General features: G+C 36.6%; 1 protein-coding gene across 3 annotated transcripts in view; it reads left to right on the top strand.

The window, feature by feature from the left end:
• Positions 1-17097, top strand: part of KPNA1 (karyopherin subunit alpha 1) — a 73256-nt gene that overhangs the window by 38859 nt on the left and 17300 nt on the right. For all 3 annotated transcript variants that reach the window (XM_022567104.3, XM_089910585.1, XM_089910586.1), the window contains 7 exons: positions 350-457; positions 3480-3579; positions 5641-5735; positions 12454-12585; positions 13828-13916; positions 14263-14362; positions 15095-15258. In XM_022567104.3, coding sequence (XP_022422812.2) covers positions 350-457; positions 3480-3579; positions 5641-5735; positions 12454-12585; positions 13828-13916; positions 14263-14362; positions 15095-15258 — 788 coding nt within the window. The remainder of the gene's footprint in view (positions 1-349; positions 458-3479; positions 3580-5640; positions 5736-12453; positions 12586-13827; positions 13917-14262; positions 14363-15094; positions 15259-17097) is intronic.

Here is a 17097-nt window from a genome sequence, read left to right as displayed (position 1 = left end):
TCACTTCAATAGTGAAGAGGGAAATGACCAAGCATGCCTCAGCTCCTTTTTCAACCTTATGTGTTTTTTTTATATGTCATGTAGTGTCAGGCCTCTCTTAGTAAGTTTTACCTCACCAAGGGTTGGTGATAGTATGTTGTGATACTTAATTGCATTAGATTATAAGACTGGAGAATTCTGAAATAGTTCCTCATCAGGAAAGGTTGAAGGTGGCACAAACGTTAGAATTTTAAAAATGATTTTCAAAAAGCTCCATCCTTATTGCCTTTTTAAAAGTGGGGTGCCTAGTGTTTGGATGTTGAACTACCTTGTGTTAGAATTATTTTAGTAACAGACTTTTATTTTTCAGTTATTCAAGCGAAGAAATGTTGCTACAGCAGAAGAAGAAACAGAAGAAGAAGTTATGTCAGATGGAGGCTTCCATGAGGCTCAGATTAATAACATGGAGATGGCACCAGTAAGTGGGATAATGAAAGAACCTCTTTTTACTCTTTTTCTGATGAAGATATGAGGTTAGATCTTTTTTGGAGTTTAAAATAAAAAGGTTAGGGGAGTTCCCTGGTGGCCTAGTGATGAGGATTCTGGGCTTTCACTGCAGTGGCCCATGTTCAATCCCTGGCTGGGGAACTGAGAGCCTGCAAGTTGTGTGGTGCAGCCAAACAAAAAAAAAGGTTAGATGGCTACAAAAAGTACTTGGCATTTCCATTTTAAAAGGAAACTATATCTGTAAACTCGTGGTTCATAAAATGTTTATTATATTTTGAATAACATGCAGTTAAACAGAATTAACTAATTATGAGATCAATTCAGCTATTAAAACTTAAAAGGATAATTATAAAATTATTCCTTAAAAGTTGATAATAAGCAATACTTTAAAGGAAATCCCAATTTGTTACTCATTCCAAGTACAAAATTGGACATATTTATGTGATTTTAAAAACTGATTCCACATCACAACTATTGGAATTTTCTATTGTAACCCATTTTGTAACTTCCTTGAGGTTGCATAAACAGATAAAAATTATGCTTTATTTATATGGATCACACCTGTCTAGATTTCCAGTTTATTTTGATCAATTGTATATGTTTTAATAGATCATATATATACATGGTTTTCAAAAAAAGAAAAATCTTTTTCTGCTGCCTTAGTCACCCAGTTTCTTTCCCCACTGGCAATCACTGTTAGTAGATTCTTATTATTCCTTTTGAGAAAAACCCCTCTCTTTTTTTTGGCAAATAGTAGCATATTCACAGTATTTTATAGATTTTTTTCTCTTTTTTTACTTCATAGATATCCAGTTTTTATGGACGAGCTTTCTTTTGGAATTAGAGCAGTTTAAATTGCTTTGGAATCTATGTAGACGTTATTGCCAACACTATTATTTTGTGAACTGTTCTAGGCTCTTCAGGAAGTTGAAGAGTTCTCTCTTTCTCTCTTTTTTTTTTTTAGTGGACGTTAAATGGTTATGAAGTATTTTGTGGACTGTATTACTCAGGGTTCTACAGAGGAAACAGAACCAATTTGGGGGTGGGGGGAGAGGAAGAGAGAGATAGATTGATCCACCAATTGTTTGATTTTAAGGAATTGGCTCATGCAATTATTGGAGCTGTTAAGTCTGAAATCTGTAGGGTAAGCCAGTAGGTTGGAAATTCAGGTAAGAGTTGATATTATAGGTTTGTTTTTTTTTTTTTTTTTTTTTGCCACGCTGGGTCTTTGTTGTGGCACGCAGGTTCTTCTTCGCTGTAGTGTGCGGGCTTCTCGTTGTGGCATGCAGGCTTAGTTGCCCCGCAGTATTTGGGATCTTAGTTCCCCGACCAGGGATTGAATCTGCGTTCCCTGCATTGGAAGGCGGATTCTTAACCATTGGACCACCAGGGAAGTCCCGATATTGTAGTTTGAGGTTGATTTCCTTCTTCAAGAAACTTCAGTCTTTGCTCTTCAACTGATTGAATGAGGCCTACCCATATTTTGGAGGATAATGTGCTTTACTCGGGTGTACTGATTTAAATGTTAATTACACCTAAAAAGTACTTTCACAGTAACATCTAGATTGGTGTTTGTCCAAACAACTGGGTACCATAACCTAACCAAGTTGACACATAAAATTAACTGTCCCAGTGTATTCCTTGTCATTGTGGCATCCATACCCAACTCCTTAAACCATACTGAGTCTCAGATAAAGACAATGACAAGGTCATACCTCCTTGTAACATGATACAGCTCTCCTGCATGCAGCTGAAAATGCACTAACCTTTTCCCCAGAAGGAGAAAAGTCCTTGGGTGATATTTACTTCTCTCTTGGATATCCTGTAACTTAAATACTCTGATGTGAAGTTAACAATATTTAAATACTATGAATGTAAAGTCAATACATCTTATGTTATATGATAAGGGGATAAGAGAGGGAAGAAAACAGATATATGTGGAAATATAATCATAGCAAAATCATACAGGTAAAAAAAAAAAAAAAAATCATACAGGTACTTTTGCTTATTCAGGAATCAGACTTATAAGTTTCAAAGTAGTTACTTTTCTGACTTGTAAGAGCAGAATGCTTCATTCTCCCCATGGGTTATTCTTAAGTGTTAGGTATTGCTTACCAACCATCTTGCATATACAGCTCAGTGCAGCTTTCTTCACAGTTTATCTTGTTGACTGTTACCCTTCATGAAATGATAAGAACTTTATTTCATTGTGACAAATGATCCTGAGAAGAAAGTTTAACCACTAATGCTGAGGATGGCTTGTAGTGGGAAATGGGAAAGTGCTAGTAAAGCAAGAAACTAGTGGGAAACTGAAAAGTTTTAATAAGGCAAGAAAATAGAAATTTTAAATAAATTTAAGAGTCAGCTGTTGAATTTGACAGTGGCAAGAATCTGTGATTTATATAAGACTACTCTATACTCATTCAGTAAATATTTGTTGAGCATCTGAAGTATGCCACCCATCAGGGATGTAGTGGTAAGATAGACAGGGTGTTTTGCTTTCATGGAGGTTACAGTATACTGGGGGAACCTAAGCAATAAACAGATAACTAAGAAGAATAACTGATAACTGAAAAGGGCTGGGCATAGGATTAAAATAAGAGTGATGTGATCACAGAGATAGAGTAGCTGCTTTAGATTTGAAGGTCAGGAAAAGCCTTCTTTTATAATTTAACATTTAATCTGAATGACAAGGAACAGCCAGCCATGTGATGAGCAGGAGAGGAAGAAGAATAAACACCTTGTCTTAGTGTTTACTACTAACATTACTTTCTCACGGTTGTGAGCTTTTTAATGATAGACAAAGATTTTTGGCTTCATCACATTATTAATCATCTCATACATTTATATATGCAAAGATTATCCTACCGTTGTGTAACGCTTGTAGATAAATATAATTAACTCAGTAACTTGGCCACAATTTGTACTATCTTTATTTTCCTTTGAATTTAAGTTAAAATTTTATTATATTTGTATTTTGTTTGTGATTCCAGGGTGGTGTTATTACTTCTGACATGATTGAAATGATATTTTCCAATAGCCCAGAGCAACAGCTTTCAGCAACACAGAAATTCAGAAAACTGCTTTCAAAAGGTGAGTTCTGAATATGTTAAGTATATTTTTCATTTATTTACAAAGTATTACTTTCCCATAATCTGTTTTTCACACTACAGATAACTTGCTTTGGAGTATCTCTATCAAGGACACATACAGACATAGGTATATTATGAGCCATGGCTAAGTTTTGAATTTCCTTTTTTATTTGTGTGATCTTACCAGGACCAGAAGGCAGCATTATTTTCATTTCTGAGGTATCTTATAAAAGATCTTAAAGTGATAAGAACAGTAGCAATATTTCATGTTAATTCAAATTGAGAAATTCCACTCTTTTTTAAGAAAAACTTAAAATATCACTTGAAAGAGTAGTGATTGTTGATTCTAATGTTAGCAGTTTATCGCTGAAATTTAAGTATGGATTTATTGGTGGACAGGATAACTACCTTTTTGGTGTGTGTGTGTGTATAATTAGGGTAGAATGGGATATGATACTTCTTGTTATCTGGGCAAGTGAGAACTCTGGAACTCTGAGCCATATTAAAATGTTGATAGTAAATCAGCATTAAAACAGTTGACCACCCCCTCCCCCCCATAGTAAGTTATGGTTGTTTGGAGTCATTAGTGGTAAATTAATATATCCCTTGAGGTTAACTGGAAAGAAAACCTACTACCAGAGCAAAAAATAATTGCTTTTTGGATGACAACCTGTTAAAAATAGCTGAAGGCCATTATCATATTACCGTCCCCACCCTTCTAAAAATGTCTTATCTCTTTTCAGCATGCTGAGATGGGTTTCTCAGATAATGTGGTTTTCCAAGGTCTTTCAACACTCTGCTACTTTCCTGCATGTATTCTAGTTTGCCAGCCATTCCTCTTAAAATGTGATAATTAGAATACAGTACTCCAGATGCATTCTTATTACTCTAAGGTGTGGTGGGAGATTGCCTTCCCTGTCCTGAAACTATACATTCCAATAATGTACTCCAGGCTAGCATCATTTATTTTGGTTTATTTTGGTAGTCATGGCATAGTAATGCTTCATTGCATTTTCAGCGATCTATACTCCCTAGTACTTTTCTTTATGAACTATTTTTAGGTTTCGTCTGTGAAGTCATGTGGATTTTTAAAAATTGCTTTAAAAAAAATCTAAAAGCTGAATTTTGCTTTATCCCTGTTGTTTTATTGCTATTTTAGGCTTATTGTTATTCTTTCTATATGTTGTTTCTGTAATCTAGCACGTTAACTACTTCATTTTTATTGTCATCATCAAATTTATTTGTTGTGTTTATATGAATGGTTGATAAAAATGTTGAACCAGGCAAAGAACATGTCATTAGAGCTTGCTGCAAATTAACATTGAACCATTAGTCATCCCTTCCCAGTACAGGCCATTGACTTAGCTAAGAGTCCCTAGTAGTACTGTAATCCAGCTGCCATTTTTCTTGCGTAGCTACATGAATGTCATCAAAAACTTTGTCAAATGTCTTGCTGAAATTACAATGCTAATCGTTTAGGACATTTCTAATCTATTTGCCCAACAAGTTTCTATTGAATGACTTTATTTATAAGATACTCTATTGTCATAAGTGAAAATGAGATTAATTTGGCAAGTCATTCTTAGTGAATTTCTGCTGACTCCTACTTATCACTACAACAGTAAAATTAGATCCTGCAAGCACAGAATCTCCTAATCCAGTTTTTTCAGACAATTTATGTTAAATAAAAAAGACTTAAAACCCATACACAGAAAAAGGGTTAGAAGGAAGTATACCAAAATAATAACAGTGGCTGTCTTTTGATGTTTTTCCCCATACTTTCTAAGTTTTCTAAAATAGTAGAGGCAGTAATTTTAAGAATTCTGCCCATCATATTTCCATATTAAGGCTTCCCTTATTATGAAATCTTTTAAGCTACCCTAGTCTCAAAGTGACTGAACTCAGTTTTACATTTTTTTTTTCTGTTTTGGATTTACAATATGAAAGAGATGCTGAAGATGGAGGGAGGGATATTATGAAGTAAGTTTGAGTTTTATAAAGTCCTTGCCTTGAAATCAAAGGATTATTTTTCTTCTTTCCTTTTATTTTTATGGGGAGACAGAACCTAATCCTCCTATTGATGAAGTCATCAGCACACCAGGAGTAGTGGCCAGGTTTGTGGAGTTCCTCAAACGAAAAGAGAATTGTACATTGCAGGTGCGGACCATTTTCATTTCTTGCCTCATATCTTAATTCCCTTTACAAAGTTACATTTTGTATACAGATTTGTTACTTATTTTAATCTATATGAAGGGTTAATTTTTTGATACTGATGTTCCTGACAACCACATTGCAAGCTGCTTTGATAGCTTTGTTAACATCCAGGCCCTTGGTTTTACTCTTCAAAATTCTTGTTACTTTTTATTTTATGATGACTATGGATCATACTTACCTGGTAGGGAATTGTTTGCAGTAGAGGAGCCATTATAAGGACCTAAGTGTGGACTATGTAAAATTTGGTCCTGAAGGATTTTTAGATTGTACTTGTTGGGTTTCTCAGGGCTCTGTAACATGGGCTAGATCAGACACTCACTGATCCCCAAACCTGGTACTAATTAATCCTTCCCCTCCACCCCCGGCCCCACCCCAAAAGAGCTGACAAGGATGTAGCCTTGTTGGGAATGTGTGTGCTTTCTCCTATGTTAATTTACTGTATTAGTACTGTTGTATAGGGGTTCCAAGAGAAAATTCTACAGCTTCTGGATTAGATAATTTTTACAGTAAAAAGAACCAACTATCAACTGACTCTCATCTTGGGAGTTATCTAGAAATTTAAAAATACTATATTGTTCCTGAATAAAGTTGGATCTTAAGTAAACTAGTAATTAAGTAATTCAGTAGCTAGACTTCCTTGGAGTAACCAACTGAATCAATTTCTGAGTTATGCTTTAACAAATACCTGTGATTCCTAAATTCTCACTTGTAGGATCTATTCTGAGTGGCTCAGGCCCTTTAGAAAGATTCTGCAACTATAAAGATTGGTTAGGTCCTACGTAGATTACAAAATGGGGATATTTTTCCAAGTAAATATTTGCTAATAACAAGTTAATCATAAAGATAACTTTCACCCCCATGTTTACCTTTGCCTTACTCTAAGGGTATAATAAGGACTGGGGCACCTTTATAAGTATAAGTAACAGCTCCTCTCCCCAGGTTCCTTACTGTCCAGAGCATTATTGATAATTCATAAGACTTGATGCTTTGTCTTGATATTTTCTCTCCTTTCCTCCCATCCCATCCTTCTCTCTCTTTTACTCTCTTTGTTGCGGTGATGAGTTCCTTCCAGAGGAAAAACAGGAAGTCCAGAAAAGGTAGAGTACTTCAGTGTCCCATCAGTTTTTCTTCTCCAGTTTGACATTTACTAATCCCCAAGTTCATTTGAATTAAGATTCTGTTTTGTTGGCTGCTTCCTGGATTGTAATTCTGGTCCCCATCTAAGGCCAGGATCACCAGACACCTGGAAAATAATCAGGTTCACCTAGAGAGCAAAGAAAGAGGACTTTTCTCAGAAAAAAAGGAAATCCAGACAACCAATACTGCAGAGAACAGAGCCTGAGCGAGCCCCTTAAGCAACCTGTCAAGAGAACCAGAGGGACCAAATGAAGAGCCTTACTGCAGTTTATCATTTGAAAAGCTTTGTAGGAAGAGGGAGGTAGGGAAAATTTATCATTTTGTTCATGTGGAAGTATGTTTCTATCCTGTCTCTGACAATGAGAGTAATTCAGAAGTATTAAATTTACTTCTGGACTTAGCAGTTTTTAGTAGGTGGTTGCAGAGGTCCAGTTCCTTAATGTGTTAAAGGAAGATGGTATAACTTTCTAGTCCTAAAATGAAAAATGTCAGAGAATTTGGTCTTTCCGCATCCCCACCTTCTCCAGTATTCCCTAAAGAGCACAGTATATTCTCTCAGGCAGTGCCCTCTCCTGGCTAACACTTGTAAATTCTACATCATTTTTGATTTTGTAATCCTAGAGTTTGTATCTTAACACATCTGAAGATGAAAGCCTTCAGAAATCTCTAATTTGCTTCTATCAGAATTCTCAGATTCCACCCTTGTGCAGCCTAACTAATAATTAGGCTGAAAGATTGAGAAATGATTCCTCTGGAAGTGACCACCTCATGATTTTCACCTTAGCGATCCAAAGACTCTAGAGATAACGAACCTGTTTATTATATAAAGGTCATCATCCCCAGCTTTTCTTCTGTGTGCATTTAAGCACAATATGGTGTTCTTTCTCCAGTGTGACTAATGGGTACCCTTGACTACCCCAGAAGCAGGAGGAGCAAATATATTGATGGAGACCTTAGAGCCAGGAGACTTCATTGTTAAATAATTAGACATGCTCTGGGAAGCTTGGAGGGTATTCCTTCCTCTGTCTTCTTGGAGATCGCTAGGATGTGAGTTATCCATGATATTCCTACCTGCTTATTAGAAATTTGAATAGTGTGTCTTTGGAATGGGGTGTTTGCCATTTCTCTTCTAGAAAGAGAGTAATAATATGTAGTCATGATAGCTAAACTCAATAATAAATCACTGGACAAACTTATTCCCTTCATTCCATACATAAAGAACTGTGAATCCTAGTGAAGGGTTTCTTCACTTTCTTTCTGGCTTTCCTTATCAGTGGGATACTGCAAACCAGGGAGATAAAAATGCCTGCTTTTGGCAGTGCTACCTAGATACTCACTTGCCCTCAAATGAGATGAATATGGTGGAATCTAGGACTTTGGAAGCCGACTCTGCCGTTTAACTAACAGCATTCTCAAACACAGTGACATGTAGGCCTCAGCCATACATGAGAGCCTTGACATGAGATTGGTCTGCCTTATGGTGTATTCCCTGGGCCCACTTGGTTTGTTTTTTTGAGTCCAGGTCCAACATCTTTGTACTGTCCTTTGCAGTGCTGAGATGGTATATTCCCAAACCTTCTTATGGAAGCTTATAAAAATAGCTAGAAATAAGTAAATTGCTTCCTAGTTCCAGTCATTAAACAGATACTCCTGTTAAAGTTGTAAATTTGAATTAAATTGGTTTAGTTTTCCCATTTCTACCTTTCTTGTCCACACTAAAAGCTTAATGTGGTAAACTGCAGTTAAGCCTCCATCTTCCTGTGTTTTTTCCCCATCTTCGTTGATCCCTCTACCTATCTTAAAAGGTTGCTCAGATGACTCAGGCACTGTTCTCTGCAGAGTTTGATATCTGGATTTATTTTTCTGATGTGAGCCTCTCTTTTCACTTGCTCTCCAGGTGAGCCTGGCATTTGCTAGGAACCAGAGTGGAACCGGCAAAGTGGCCAGCAACAGAGTCCTGATCCAAATGGAGAAAGGGAACCAGGCGTACTTCAACCTGGAGTGGGAAACTTGATAGGAGGTCAGAAGTACTTCAGTTTTGGATTCTCATTTTCCTTATTTTAAGGAACTGAGCACCAGAAGGTAGAGATTGAGAAAGGAAAAAGAGAACATACCAAAATCTTCAGCGTGCCCTTCAGATTTCAGTTGTAGCCTTATTTAGAAAGTTCTGGACAGTGAAAAATAATAGTGGAATTACAATTTGTAAGCAATCACAGCTGCATGACAGGTTGTTTCCTTGCATGATGCCATTCTTGGAACACTAAGAATATAGTAGTTTAAAACAACAAAGAGGAGTAAAGATTATAATAGTTTGGGGTACTACTTCAGGTGATACCATTTCTTAAGTTTTTCTCATTTCATCTTGTTGCTGAGTTTTTCTTGAGTTGCATGGTTACTTAAATTACCTTTTCTGGCCATTTCTATTATAACTTTATGCAATTGCTTTTGGTATCAACTCTGGACATTCCCATTTCACAACTCTCTTTCATGTTAAAATCTAGTCTGGGACCTGAGACAGAAATGTTCACCCCACTCAAAAAAATAAAGACTGCGATACCCAGTGAAAGAGAAACTACATAGTTCAAAGTACAGCCAGTTTTTTTAAAACATACTTACATATTAAACACATTTGAAAGTTGCTTCTTCCAACACTTTAATAGGGGTCTATACTCATGAGGAATTCTCAGTCTCTCTTTCTCTCTGCCTCTCTCTCTGTTTCTCTGTTTCTGTCTCTCACTCTCTCTCCTCCCGCCTCCTTCTCATGTCACACATATACACATGGGTATAGAAAATTGCACAAATAGAGCTTGATAAGTTTTTACAAGGTAAACATCACAGTAATCAGTGCCGTGTGTGTGTGTGTTTGTGTGTGTGTGTGTGTGTGTGTGTTTCAATGCCTCATTAATCCATGAATATGATTTGAGTTTTCACTGGCCCTCTGGTTATAGTTATTCATCTACTTCTTTCCCCGGTAATGGCAAAACTACTTTCTGATTTCCATTCTTACCAAGAGAGACCTTGAATCTTGTTTGCATTCAGAGGTTATAATCATTATGTACTTCTTAGTGATAAACATAACTCTGGTACATTCTTCTTTTGTTGAGAAGTCCTAACTTCCGAGTTTCTTCCATTCATGTTCTGGCTGTTATTTACTTATTCTCCATTCTCCTAATCATTGTCACTCTATTCTGTTTTGCTTCTCCATTTTATTCATTTCAGTGGCATCTGGAAATCTCTCTTTTTCTGGGAGACCTTTGGGGCTAAACCTCATCAGACAAACAGCAGTTTGACTTCTGTTAGCAATTATCATTCTAATTTCTTCTCATTGATAACTCTTTAATATATCCTTTATCTACTCAGTTTATTGTCACCATTTCTTTTGCATCAAAATCTCACTGCAAACCTTTTTCTCTTTGATATAGATTGCTATGTATGCTGATCTTATTCATTCTTCACAGGTTGCTTTTCCTCAAAGTTTTCATTTTTTTGACATGGTCTCAGATGCTGATGACTCTCTGTTGAACTTTGAGCCTTTCTTCTTGTAGGAAAGTTGGCTTTTGTACCCACTTCATAGTTCATTTTCCTAGTAAGCAAAAGAAGCTACATTTTAGGTGAACTGTGTTTTCCTTTTAGCATACCCTAAATAATAAATAATAACCCTAAATAATCTGTCGTATCATTATTTGAATTTCTTGCCCTAGATACCAAAACTGCAAGCAATTGGAAGACTCTTGTCAGTGTTACAGGTGTGTTTCAGAGAGGAAACTATGGTTGGGGCCATAAGCCTACTAGATTAGGAGGCTGTAATCTAGCTCTCTGACTGGGATTACTCAAATGATTAGTGATCATTGGATCTTTTTCTGATAGTTTCCTCATTAATAAACTAGAAAAGCCAGGCTTCTCTGGGTTGTTGTAAGGAACACCTGAGAGTATGTGAATGATGCTTTGAAAGTGTAAAGTACTGTATAAATGTCAAGTTTCAATTCAGACAGACTGAAAAGGGTTTGTACATTGGTTTGAGTAGTAATTTAATTACAGAGGTGATATGAGTTTTTATTTTATGATACTCAGTGTTTAAAAGTCTCCTGAACTTCTCTTATAGCAAAGAGTTATCAGGCAAAAAAATGTTTTACTGTGGTGCTCCTAGTCTGGCCTCCCTGCTGCTGTAATATCAGTGTCCTAACTAGATATCAGACCACTTTATTTCACTTCTGTGTATCAAATTTTAGGTTTCTTTGAATATCCCTTCTTTAAGTGTCTTCTGCTATAAATTTACTATCATTCATGTAGCTTTGGACTGGGCTAATCAGATTGTCTTCCCATTTCTTTCATTTTCCTGTACCCCAAGTGATTGATGATTTAGTTTTCCATATGACACCTGCCTTTCAATTGACCCCAAAGCTTAAAGGAGTCACAGCTCCATCTTTTGATGACTTTTTATTGATTTCTCATTCAAGGGGCATGTCACTGAATTTTTTTTCTTCCCCATATGTGCTTCATTAAAGAATATTAAATAGAAGACAGAACAGGAGAAGGAAACAAAACTAAAGTTTAATTAAGAACTCTAAATAGAATTGTAATATAAGTTCATTCTTGGATTTTAAGGGGTCATTCTTGGATTTCATCATATTAGGCTAAAGAGTCAAGTTACTATAGAGATGTGTAGAATTAATAACGTGCTGTATTTTTTGTTGGCCATAATTTCCTTCATACTGTTTACCAGTTTATCAACCTTTAAGAATGCTCTTTTTAAAAAAGTCTTACCTCTGTGCCTTGGTTTGGAGACTTCTCATTTATTGGAAGCTCTTATGCTCTGAAGTTGCCATTTCTGTTAGTTGTATGCCCGTTAACTCCTTTCGGACTACTTATCATTTCAGTTGTCTTCTGCCTTTTTCACTCTGCCTGTATTTTACACATTTTACAGTTTTATTCTTTCGCCATTTCACTCTGCCCATTTTATAGAAATTATTTAATTTTATTTTTATTAGATAATAAACATGGTTTAAGGCCAAAAGGTACATAAAGGCTTTACTGTAAGTGCCTATCCTTCCCATACTTGTTTCCCATTCACCTCGAGCTCTCTATGTAAGTGACAAGTATTTACAGTTTATTGTGACTCCTTCAAGAGATATTCTGTGCAATAAGTAAATTGATGCATATATTCCTTCTTAACCCTTTTGGAAAATACAGTATGGTACCATATTAACGTACATTGTTTTTCTTTTTCCTCCATTTATGTCTTGGGAGATCATTCCATGTCAGTATATGAAGCACTCCCTCATTCTTCTTACGGTCTCATGTCAGCTCTGCCTTGATCTGAAATTTTAGACACCCTGAGTATTCCTCTAGGCTAAGGTTATTTCTTCAGGAATTCTTCATTTAAAATTAATATAGTATTTACCTGATAGATTATGTGTAAATAATGATCTCAGATTCTTTTCTTCATGCACAGAAAACCTTATTGTTATAAGTAAACAAGCTATTAAATTCTAATAAGATAATGAAATTATTTTTATCTTTATAGTTTGAGTCAGCTTGGGTACTGACAAATATTGCTTCAGGAAATTCTCTTCAGACCCGGATTGTGATTCAGGCAGGAGCTGTGCCTATCTTCATAGAGTTGCTCAGCTCAGAGTTTGAAGATGTCCAGGAGCAGGTAAAAATTGAAACAAGTAAAGAGAAGCAGGTCAAAGAATACAATTTTTCCCTTCAGTCTTATATTCAGAATCTCAGTTTTACCGCTTAGATATGACAATCCATAGTTCATCACAGGGAGTGTTCTAGAAATCTAAACTTAACCAAAATAGAAAATTTCATAGTGAATATAGGCAGAATTTCTCCTAGAAACATAAAACCATTTTTCCCTTCCAACCCTGAAATTCTTTAAGTCCCATAGATACACATTTTAGACCATGTAAGCAGTTACTGAGTTTTTTCTTATAGTAATCTCTCGTGTTGATTGACATAGCAAGTCTTTGCCACTTTTGTGCAGAAAATCACTTAGAAAACATGAAATTCTAATTACCGCAAAGCTTGTCAAATTCATAAATATAAATCATTACTAAATGAATATGACTTTCTTCTACAGCTTTATTGAGGTATAATCAACCTACAGTAAACTGCATATGGTTAAAGTGTATAATATGATAAGTTTTGACATATGTATATATCCATGAAACTGTCATTACAGTCAAGATAATTAATATATCCATCATCCCCAAAAATTGAGTAAAGTTTTCTGCATTTTGGTTGCTCTTAAATTCTTGGCTCACTGTTTTCTTTTGTAAGTAAGCTTAAAATACATTTGTAATCAGCTGAGTAAGCCATTTGGATCTCTGCTATGTTCCAATGGCTGTATGGAATGTTACTTAAGGGTAGGGCCCCCTAAGATTAAGAATATGTATAAGGGGCTTCCCTGGTGGCACAGTGGTTGAGAGTCCGCCTGCCAATGCAGGGGACGCGGGTTTGTGCCCTGGTCTGGGAGGATCCCACATGCCGCGGAGCGGCTGGGCCCGTGAGCCATGGCTACTGAGCCTGTGCGTCCGGAGCCTGTGCTCTGCAACGGGAGAGGCCACAACAGTGAGAGGCCCGTGTACCACAAAAAAAAAAGAATATGTATAAGAACTGGTACCTCCTTTTAATAAGTTTACTCCCATGAGTATTCACATGTATACTTATATAATAGTATTGATCTTCTTCCACCAATCCCACAACTATTTCATTTGACTCCCTGTTGAGTGAACTTAGGGGTTTTAATAGTTAATGTCCATGTATAATATGTTGATTAACTACTGTATAATTTTGTAAAGAGTTATTGTGATATGTTGGCATCTTTTTTGAAGGAATTATGAGAAAATTAAACTCTACAGCCTGTCATTAATGAATAATTCTTTCACAGGCAGTCTGGGCTCTTGGCAACATTGCTGGAGATAGTACCATGTGCAGGGACTATGTTTTAGACTGCAATATTCTTCCCCCTCTGCTGCAGTAAGTTTCTTTTTCTTTTTTTTTTTTTTTGTGAGTAATAAAAATACGGGAAGTTCCTCAGAAAACAGTGCATCTTTGGAAATCATTTTGGATTTCCTAGTGTTACTTTTCATTACAGATATTTTCTTACTAACTTGTTCAGATCATTTCCTTGGGCATCCTATCTTATTCAAGTGCCAAAATTTTGAATTCCTTGTGTTAGAATTAATTAAGCTTTATTGTTGTAGAGAAGAGCTGTTTGAAGACATCTGTTTATCAATAGCATTAAGTGGTTAAATATTTATATTATGCCATCAGAGAATTAATGCCCATTATATCATTTACCATTGCATCATTATGCTTATAGGTTATTTTCAAAGCAAAACCGCCTGACCATGACCCGGAATGCAGTATGGGCTTTGTCTAATCTCTGTAGAGGAAAAAGTCCCCCTCCAGAATTTGCAAAGGTAAGGATTATGCTTGTGGGAAATTGGCAGAAAAAGTACAGTTAAAAGAGTCTAAGAGGGCTTCCCTGGTGGCGCAGTGATTGAGAGTCCGCCTGCGGATGCAGGGGACACGGGTTCGTGCCCCGGTCCGGGAAGATCCCACATGCCGCGGAGCTGCTGGGCCCGTGAGCCATGGCTGCTGAGCCTGCACGTCCGGAGCCTGTGCTCCGCAATGGGAAGAGTCTAAGAACCAATATTAATGTGAATAGAAAGAGAATAATTTGTTTCTAGAAAAATAGGTCTTTTTGTTTATTTTTGTTTGAATTTGAAATAAATTTTCACTGCCTTTAAAAAGCTCTGAATTACTCTTAAAACATGGCATTTTTTGCTTGTAACAAAGTATCTAAAATGCAGAATTTCCTAGCTTTAACACTTAGGAAAATTCCTTTACGTCTCTGATCCACAAAGAGTGTTTTGACAAGGAATCTCACTCTGAGAATTGGTATATATTAAACTTTGCTCTTTGAAACTGTTTTCCTTGGGCTCTGACTACCTCATCAAAGTAAACTGCAGGGTTATTGACAGCATTCCCAAAGATGGAAATGTCACTTGGCCACTTACTGCTCCATCTTCAGAAGTATTAATCACACCAGAAGTCACCAGGTGTGTGCCTGGTTGCTTTCTGGAGTTTCCCCCCTCATTTCTTGCTTTTATTCTGTTGAATTTCATAATCATATCATCTTCCCTTTATAGGTTTCCCCCTGTCTGAATGTGCTTTCCTGGTTGCTGTTTGTCAGTGACACTGATGTACTGGCTGATGCCTGCTGGGCCCTCTCATATCTATCAGATGGACCCAATGATAAAATTCAAGCAGTCATTGATGCAGGAGTATGTAGGAGACTTGTGGAGCTGCTGATGTAAGATATCTTAAAGTGTGTCTGTTCTTTTGTCTCTCATATTAGTTTTCTAGTTGCTGATACTCAAATATTAATGCATTATACTGATTTATTGTGCTTTAGGCTACTGTCTTTTGTTACTTTTTTATACTCATGTCAAATCTGTTTGTTTGATTGTTTTGAGGGTTATAAAGAACCCCTCACTCTTCTGCTGTAAGCAGCCCTTTAGCAGAAACATTTGGAAAACTTTGATCTGTGTAATTCTAGCTCATGATTAATGACCTGAGACCAACCACTGGATAGCAGAAGGCACACTGCCACTAAAAACGGTCATTTCTTCATCTTTTTGTCTCATTTAGAGCTTAAGCTAGACTGGTGTCAGACTTTGAATTTTATTTTGCCATATCTCTTTGTGATGCCTTTCATTTATGAAGTGGAAGATTTACTGATGGCATAAATAATTTGAGACTGTATTAATCAAATTTTTAGAAAATAGTATCAAATAAAAAAATTAAGAGTGATAACATAATGGGGAAATAGTATAATTAAAAGCCATGTGAAATTTATTGGAGTAAGTACAAAGTAGATGCAAGGAAACATTGCCCCAAAGATGACATGTGGAATGAATTAGATAGTATAATATATAGAATATAAAACTCTGGGGTTGTAAGACTTACTAGAGAATGGACTTGAGGATATGGGGAGGGGGAAGGGTAAGCTGTGACAAAGCGAGAGAGTGGTGTGGACATATATACACTACCAAACGTAAAATAGATAGCTAGTGGGAAGCAGCCGCATAGCACAGGGAGATCATCTCGGTGCTTTGTGACCACCTAGAGGGGTGGGATAGGGAGAGTGGGAGGGAGGGAGACGCAAGAGGGAAGAGATATGGGAACACATGTATATGTATAACTGATTCACTTTGTTATAAAGCAGAAACTAACACACCATTGTAAAGCAATTATACTCCAATAAAGATGTAAAACTGTACATTAAAAAAAAAAACTCTGGGGTTATAGACTGGGTACAGATCAGCGGCATAATGCTGTTGTGAATTAAAAGCAATATAATGCTGGAGGACTCAGAAGTACATCATTCAGAATCTGGGAGAGTAACCTTTTGTACTCTTTAGTCTCTAGATTACTAAATATTTTAACCATTTCTTTTTAGTCATCGGATCTTAAATGTGGAGAAACTGGCACAGTTTTGAGAAGAGTGATCATTCTCATTATAAGGGGAGAGAAAATAAGATATTTAGGGCTTCTCTGGTGGCGCAGTGGTTGGGAGTCTGCCTGCCGATGCAGGGGACGCAGGTTCGTGCCCTGGTCCGGGAGGATCCCACATGCCGCAGAGCGGCTGGTCCCGTGGGCCATGGCCGCTGAGCCTGCGCGTCCAGAGCCTATGCTCCGCAACGGGAGAGGCCACAACAGTGAGAGAGAGGCCTGTGTACCGCAAAAAAAAAAAAAAAAAAAAAAAAAAAAGATATTTAAGGAAAGTTAAAGGATATTAACTTACTTAGCCTAAAATCAAGACTTAATATCTGTCTTCAGATATATAAAAGATTTGTGGAGGGGTTTTTCAGACCAGTAAGTCAGCTGAGGTTTAGTAGAAAGAGTCTACTATTTGAAGTATGAGGCCTGGCTTTCATTTTCAAGTTAGCTCAACTGTTGATATATCTTTATTCCTGTGAAAATTAAACGATTTGTAAAACCTAAAAGTGCTGTATAAATGTTACTATCTCTTTCCATTATCTCAGCAACCATAGAGACCAAGTAAAGAGGAAATGAAACCTGCATTAATGAATGAGAGGGAAAACTTGGACTCCAGGTGATTGAATACCTGGGAAGGGTTATTAGAACA

The sequence above is a fragment of the Delphinapterus leucas genome, chromosome 4 (genome assembly GCF_059928025.1).
Source record: "Delphinapterus leucas isolate spDelLeu-1000000601 "Yukka" chromosome 4, BTC_Dleu_Yukka2, whole genome shotgun sequence".
Classification (NCBI taxonomy): Eukaryota; Metazoa; Chordata; class Mammalia; order Artiodactyla; family Monodontidae; genus Delphinapterus; species Delphinapterus leucas.
This window is presented reverse-complemented; position numbering and strand designations above follow the sequence as displayed.